Source organism: Propithecus coquereli, unplaced genomic scaffold (assembly GCF_000956105.1).
Source record: "Propithecus coquereli isolate 6110/MARCELLA unplaced genomic scaffold, Pcoq_1.0 Scaffold28, whole genome shotgun sequence".
In the NCBI taxonomy this organism is placed as follows: Eukaryota; Metazoa; Chordata; class Mammalia; order Primates; family Indriidae; genus Propithecus; species Propithecus coquereli.
The window spans coordinates 14085826-14094139 of record NW_012148396.1 but is presented as its reverse complement, the minus strand read 5'-3'; the positions used below and the strand labels follow the sequence as shown (position 1 = coordinate 14094139).

At 37.4% G+C, this 8314-nt stretch overlaps 1 protein-coding gene across 1 annotated transcript in view; it reads left to right on the top strand.

The window, feature by feature from the left end:
* The window catches only part of GABRG3 (gamma-aminobutyric acid (GABA) A receptor, gamma 3), a 498853-nt gene that overhangs the window by 444904 nt on the left and 45635 nt on the right, over positions 1-8314 (top strand). The window contains exon 6 of the mRNA XM_012647993.1: positions 5704-5841. Coding sequence (XP_012503447.1) covers positions 5704-5841 — 138 coding nt within the window. The remainder of the gene's footprint in view (positions 1-5703; positions 5842-8314) is intronic.

Genomic DNA, 8314 nt, shown 5'->3' with positions numbered 1-8314 from the left:
AATTGTGCTTAGTGTAGAGTCTTTATACCAGTTAATAACTCAAGAAAAGCTAGCCCCCGCTTATTGCACTTCTCCTGGCCACTGTTGCTTGATTGTTCTTACAAATAAAACTTACAATCAATCTTGGAAAGAGGAAAAGAAAGCTAATGTCTTCTTATTGAGATCACATTAAATTTATAATTAAACTTGGGGTGAATCAACATCTTTATGTTGCTGAGTCTTTCTATGCAAGAACATGATTTAATCTACTTTTGGCTCAGCAGTAGCTTACAGACTTCCTCTTATAAGGATTTGCATATGTTTTAATGTTTATGCTTGGATGTTATGTTTATTCCTGAGTACGTTATGATAAATTTTTAAGATCATTTGTACTAATTTTTCTATTAATTCTTTTCTGTCTTCTGGATATGTAAACACATCTTTCTTTCTAATTTGTATGCCTCTAATTGTTTTATTTATTTATTTATTTTGCTAGAAGTATGTTAACTAATATATCAAATATAATGATAAATGCTATTGCTTTCAATTTTAAAAGGAATGGGAAATCTCTGATACCCACTGGGGCCTGGTGCTTTCCCATACATGCCCTTTTTTGCAGCCTCTTATTTTTCTTCTATAGGACCTAACACTGTGTTTTAAAAGAAAATTTGAAACTATGGAAAAGGAGATAAATACTCTTGTCTTTGAGAATTGGAACCTGAAAAGTGAATTTTTTTTACAGGAGAAAATGCTAATAACGTTGCCTGTTAAGCCTGATTGTGCTAGAAGACAGCACCTGTTATCTTCATGAGAGATTTGACCAGACATTGAAATTATAAATGTCCAGTCCATAAATCATTGATATTTTATTTAATATATGAATTACTCAATAAGCTGGCTGAACAGCTTTTACTTTTCTTCTTTCAAATGCTAAAGTTTATATATTTTAGTATTATTTAAGAAAAAAATGATTTTCATGTTTTCACCATAGGCAGATAAAACAGGTCAGATGAGAAATAAATGAAATATATCAGATTTCCAGAAGATTCTATGATTACGGCTAGGATTGTGATTTTTATGGGATACTGCAGTGAATATTATATATAAGCTGATAATTTAGTTAAGGTGTACTGTGGCCCTTCCTTAGATACATCACATAGTATCTCTGTGCCTCAGCTTTCTTATCTGTAAGATGGGGACAGAAATGCCTTTGTCATTAGGATTGTTGTGGGATTTACTATATAGAAAAGCATTGTACTGTTTCCTGAAACATAATTACAGTTTTGTGGACAGTGAGATGTTGATGGTGATTGTGATGATGACAGTGATGATGATGATGGTGATGATGATGACACTGGCAAAGTTAGGAAGAAATATAGGCTAGGCATTCAAGGAAATATTGTAACTGATCACTGGCTAACCACTGAATTATAATGAGCCAAAGATGAAGCAAAGGGGGGCAGACTTAAAAATAAAAATAAGAACATAAAAGCATTAGCAACAACAACAAACAAAAAAGCTGGCAGAGAACTCAGATGCCACACACTGCAGGGAATACATAATCTATAAAATTAGTCCAGGGGAGTCACTTAGCAAATGAGTAACAAGAAGGAAAATAACAAAAATGAAAAACCCAGGAACAACAACAAACTCTGGACTCGAAAAAGGGATCTGCTATCAGAGTTGTTATAATGTATTATCTAAAATGCCTAGATCCCAACAAGAAAATTACAAACCCCAAAAGAAACAGGAAAATATGCCACATACACAGGGAAAAAGTGTTTAATAGAAATTCTCACTAAAGAATTCCAGATGTTGGATGTGCTAGAGAAACACTTTAAATCAGCTATTTTAAATGTTCATATACTTAAGGGAGCCGTGTCTAAATAATTAAAGAGAAGTATGACAGCTAGGTCTCACAAAATAAAAGATGTCATTGAAAAGATAGAAATTGTTAAGAAGAACCCAATAGAAATTCTGGAGTTGAAAATTACAATGTCTGCAATAAAAAAAAAAAATCACTAGCCAGGTATAACAGCAGATTTGAGCAGAAAGAAGAAAGAATCAGCAAACTTGAACATAGACCAATAATGATTATCCAGTGAGGGGAGCTATATGCAAAATGAATGGAGAAAAATGTACAGAAACTCACCTACCCATGGCACGTCATGAAGAGTACCAGCAAAGATGTAATGGAGCCTCAGAGGAGAAGAGATTTGAAATTATTTGAGGAAGTAATGACCCCAAATTTGACAAAAACAATCTCTACATCCAAGAAGTTCAACAAACTTCAATGCACTTAATGAGACCAACACCTATACACATCATAGTCAAATTAACAATGTGGAGACAAGGATAAAATTTTGAGAACAGTAAGAGAAAAGTGATGTATCACTTCCAAGTGAGTCACGATATGATTAAGATGCAGATTTCTCATGAGAAACCCTGGAGACCGTAACAGTACTATGACATCTTCAAAGTGCTGAAAGAGACAACTGTCAACAAATAATTCTCTTCCTAGCAAAACTTTCCTTCAAAATTGAAGAAGAGAGAATCAAAAGGTAATCCACATCCACACAAAAGCTTACACATGGATGTTTATAGCAGCTTTATTCATAATTGCCACAACTTGGAAGCAACCAAGATGTTCTTCAGTAGGTGAATGGATAAATAAAATGAGGTACCTCCAGATAATGGAATATTATTGAGCACTAAAATGAAGTGAGCTTTCCAGATGTGGAAGAAACTTAAATGCTTACTGCTAACAAGCAAATCTGAAATAGCTGCATGCTATATGATTCCAACCTTATGACACTCTATAAAAGGCAAAACTGTGGATACAGTAAAAAGATCAGTGGTTGCTAGGGGTGAGGGGGAGGGAAGGATTAAAAGGCAGAATACAGAGTATTTTTAGGGCAGTGAAACTACTCTATTTGATGCTATAATGGTGGATTCATGTCATTATACATTTGTCCAGACCCACAGAATGTACTACTCCAAGAGCGAACCCTCACATAAACTGTGGATTCTGGGTGGTGGTGATGTGTCAGTGTAGGTTCATCAGCTGTAATTGATGTGCCACTCTGGGGGGGGGGAATGTTGATAATAAGGGAGGATACACATGTGGGGGGGATGGGAGCATAGGGAAGTCTCTGTGCCCTCCACTCAACTTTGCTGTGAATATAGAAGTCCTCTAAAAAATAAATTCTATTGAAAATAAAAGGGATTCTGGAGATGGATGTTGGTGATGATTGTACACCAATGTGAATGTACATTATGCCACCAAACTGTATATTAAAAATCATTAAAATGGTGAATTTTATGTTATATATATGTTACCATAATAAAAGAAATTCTAATTGCTTCAAAAAAAGATAAGCCACAAAATGGGAGAAATTATTTGTAAAACATATATCTGATAAAGGTCTTGTACCCAAAATACACAAAAAACTCTTAAAACTCAACAATATAAAAACAAATCAATTAAAAAATTAGCAAAAGATTTGAACAGACATCTCATCAAAGAATACATACATGTGGCCAATAAAAGAATGAAAATATGCTCAACATTATCAGTCATTAGGGAAATGCAAATTAAAACAACCGGATGCCATTTCATACCCAGTACGATTGTTATAATTAAAAAGACAGATACTAACAAATGTTGTGGAGAAATTGAAACCCTCACAAATTACTGGTAGGATTTTAAGGTGCAGCCACTTTAGAAAACGGTCTGGCAGTTCCTCAATATGTTAAACGTAGAGTTACCCTGACTCAACAACTCCGCTCCTACATATATACCCAAGAGAACTAGAAACCTATACTGACAAAAATCCTATACACAAATGCTCATAACATTACTCCTAATAATGAAAAAGTGGACTCAACCAAAATATTTATCAACTGATGAGTGGATAGACAAAATATGGTATAGCTATGCAATGAAATATCATTTAGCAATTAATAGGAATACATACTGATATGTGCTACAATATAAGTGAGCCTTGAACACTTTATGCTAAGTGAAAGAAGCCGGTTACAGAAGATTCCATGCCATATGATTGCATTTATATGAAATGTCCAGAATAGGGCAATCTGTAGATATGGAAACTATATTAGTGGTTGCCTGGGACTAGGTTAGACAGGTGGTGGGCGTGGGGAGGGGAATGTCATTTTAGGGTGATGAAAGTATTCTACAGTTAGATTATAGTGACGGTTGCACCACTCTGAGAGTATTCTAAAAACCATACTAAATGTGTGAGTTTTATGTACATGAATTATATCTCAATAAAGTTATTTTAAAAACAAAGTTACAAAGGAGGAATTACAGTATAGAGTATCTCTTCTCATTATGACAGCCTAATGGGGATAAGAAGCAATTGTGACCGTGGCTAATGGCCAAGTAACATGTTTGATTACTTCACAGAAATGCCTCAGGCTGAGTCTGGGTGCCTTGAGCTCAGCAATGTCAAGTTAGGGGAGAGCAAGCATCCCTACTGTGCTGACAATAATTTCACAGGGCAATCCACAATCAGAAAGCAGAGGCATGCCTGTGCTCTAATTTTTGTTTTTGCATGAGGGAGCCAAGCCAGCAACATCAGGCAGAAAGGGGAAAAAAATCAAGAAAGCAGATTGTCTTTAAGAGTTTTGCAAACTAATCTAAATGTTTAATCAGCAATTTTCAACCATTAATAAATATGTTTGCATAAATATGTGTGCACCAATGCAGACCTTTTTGTAGTCAGAATAAGTCATCAAGAGGGGCATACATTTCTTCCAGAGTCATGCCACCAGTGCCTGGAAGAGCTAATGATGCCAATGCTGTTGTGTGTTGGGGGACAACATGGGACCTAGACCTGTTCTTGAGAATGAGGAATGCCCTGTGGGGCAGACCCAGCTGCAGAGCCTGGAGATACAACAGTATAAAGAAAGCAGGTTCCCAGGTCAGATAGCTCCAGCAGAGAGCTGCTGTCCCAAGCAGGTTCAGAAGCGGGGAATCTAGGTAGGGAGCAGGCAGGGAAGCAGGCTTCCAGCCAGTGTCTGGTGCAGGCTTAGGGAGCCATGGAGCCCTGGTGACAGCACCAGCATGGTAAGGCAGGGCACCCACTCACAACACCGAGACTCTAGGCAGGTGGCCAACACCACTCCTTGGGCATCTTGCTGCCTGAAATTATAACAACCTGGGAAGGGGTCTCTGAAAGAGGCCCAAGCTCACTGATCAAAACTGAGACTGACAGGAGAGCCGGGCTAAGAATCCACTGATCTCTGGACTCCTGGAGAGACTGCCTTATTAAACTCTTCTCTCCTGAGATCTGGATGGACTAAATTCTGGGGAAGGGTGGAAAGTGTGATGGGTGTGAGCCACATGGTTAGACTTGCCCGGAAAGGACGGAGTCTGGAGCCAGTGGGATGTTGACGAGCACCTCCACTGTGAAGGTCGAGTGCAGCTGTGCTCACCAAGGTCAAAGCGATGATGACAACAGCTCCCTGTCTGCTGTGTCCAGACGTTCTACAGCCAGGCCTGTGGCTGTGCAGCACCTCACTGAGCGTGAAGCTCTGCAGCAGAATTAGGTGGCATTTGCCTGTTCATTTTTGGAATTTCTGTGTCTCTGAGGAAAATTTAGAGAACAAATATGGCGTAAAATTTTAACTCCTATGAATTGATCAGAATTATTGGCTGTTACTTTATATCTTGAAGTGCTAATCTCTGTTCCATATTTTTAGATGGCTATCCCAAAGAAGAAATGATTTATAGATGGAGAAAAAATTCAGTTGAGGCAGCTGATCAGAAATCATGGCGGCTTTATCAGTTTGACTTCATGGGCCTCAGAAACACCACAGAAATCGTGACAACGTCTGCAGGTAGGAATCAACTTAAGCAGTACAGTTCTCAAAAAACAACTAAAGATTTGACTTCCCCCTCTACCCTGAGGCCTAAGGCTTATGTGTTATCATATCCTTAATGTAGAATTCTTTCCTGTATATGTTTTTAACTAATTATACTAGGGAAACCATAATACCTAAGTGATAATTTGAGACAAAACAACAGATGCAAAGTAAACATACTTTAAAATGTTTTAATTGGGTGAGGAAGGCATGATTAGAATTGATTCATATTTTTTAATTAAGACTGTATTTGCATTATTTCTGTAAATCTAACTAGGATTACTTACTACTGACCATATTTATATAAACCAATTTTATTGATACATAAGAAGAATCAAGTATCATTGAGAATTCACAACTAAAAGAAGCTAGTGTGAAATATGCTTTGAGTTTTGATTTCTAGCTTCTTCCTTTCCTTTACTCTAAACTTTATATTAAACTTTGAGTTTCTTTTTCAATAGATTGAGCACAATACCTAACAATGTGATCTTATTAAGTGATCATTATATGCATATTATACAGCATGTAATTAGATGAGAAGAGACATTTTGCTTACTAATGCATTTGAACATGTTTTTGTTTTGCTTTTGGTTTTATGCTGTTGTTTTTTGGTTTTGGTGTTTAATTATCCCTGTGGTCCACTATTTTGCAACTGATTGTTTTTTGTCAGGGTGTGGGGTACAGATGGGGGCTAGAGTCAACTTTTCTACTGGTCTTATTATTTGTTATTTAATAATATGGATAACTTGTTGGCTCTTAAAATTCCATAATTTGTCTTATTGGTGTCTAGATTAAGATGTTAATTTTGATAATTAATGGCAAATATGTTTAAAGAATGGCCTGAATTCTTGGTAGAATTTTAATAGGAATCCATTTACACATCAAGAAATTCCTGAAAAAGCTGCCTAATCAAGGGAGAAAGGCAAAAGATTCCCCCTGGGTGTTATGGTGCTAAAGTTGAGAGATGGGATCTGTGTTTAAATATTAAGCAATGATAAGGCTAAAAGAATGGAAGACCATAATTTATTTAAGTGAACCTTAGAGGCAGCATGATGAGAAACGTTTGGGGGAGGCTTGTTCCCAATTAGGAATCATCTACATGAATGATCTAATTCCACTTTCTGAGAGGGTGGAAGGTACCAGCAGGACTGTGGGGTGTGAGGCTGCCTGAAAAGGGCTACCAAACAGGGGGGATTGTTCTAGCATTTAAATCCCAAATGTTGACGCTGTTCTTCTGTTCTGGTGTTCCTTGTGTGTTTATCTGGCCACATCCAGCCTTAGTTCAGGTGTCAACAGTTAACACTGTTTGATGAATGATGGAACCATTGCTTGCTAAGTGTGGTTGGCATTTTCACAGTGTGGAGGTCACCCATGGGTTCTGGTGGCATCTTAGAGGATCCCTAGCAGATAAATGCCTTTTTATAGATAAAGATTATTCCTTGTTTTTAATCTCCTAATTTCAACATCATGATGATGACAGTAACATATACTTACATAATCCTTTTCTTACAAGAAGATTAAAGCATTTGAAAGGGACTCACTATATAGTGGGTTCTCACAAATCATGGACAAGTTTGAAGAGGATGGATATGATCATTCCATGTTTTTAAGCCTATGTCAATAATTCTACTGGGGAACTTATCCCTGAAATGAATAAACAGTGAATAACCTCAGAATCATGGGACACAGGTGTCCGGCCCCCAGGTGCGTCGGCAACACAGGCACTTTGAGTGGACTGTCTCCATCACCGCCTCACACCGTCGTCCCCACTGTACCTGCTCTAACCCTGCTGTCCTTTGGGCACAACCTTAAACAGCCACTTGTATTTAACTTTCTCTGTTGGGATAACATGAATATCAGAAATACTATTTATGTCATTCTGAGACTTTGATATAATATGATGAACATGTTTATTTAAAATGTGTAAAGATTATTCAAGAACATTAGTAACTGAATTAGTTTCCTGGGGCTGCTTCAACACTGCCACCAACCGAGTGACTTACACAACAGAAATGTATTGTCTCTCAGTTCTGGAGGCTGGAAATCTAAAATCAGGTCATTGGCAGGCTTGGTTCCTACTGAGGGAAGGCTCTGTTGCAGACCTCGCTCCTCAGGTGGTAGATGGTATTCTCTGTGTCATGATGTTGTCTTCCCTCTGTGTGTGTCTGTTTCTATGTCTGAATTTCTCCTTTTTATAAAAACTTCAATCATATTGTATTACTGATCCCACCATGGCCTCATCTTAACTTAATCATTGTCAGAGACCCCATTTCCAAATAAGGTCACATTCATAGGTACTGGGGGTTAGGATTCTAACATCTTCGGGTGAACAATTTGACCCATAACAGTAACCTAGAAAGTCCAGCACACTGTGCGGAATAGCATTTCAATTGTATTGGGAAATGAGACTTTCTCTTTGTTGCAGACATATTCTTTTTATTGGGATTTC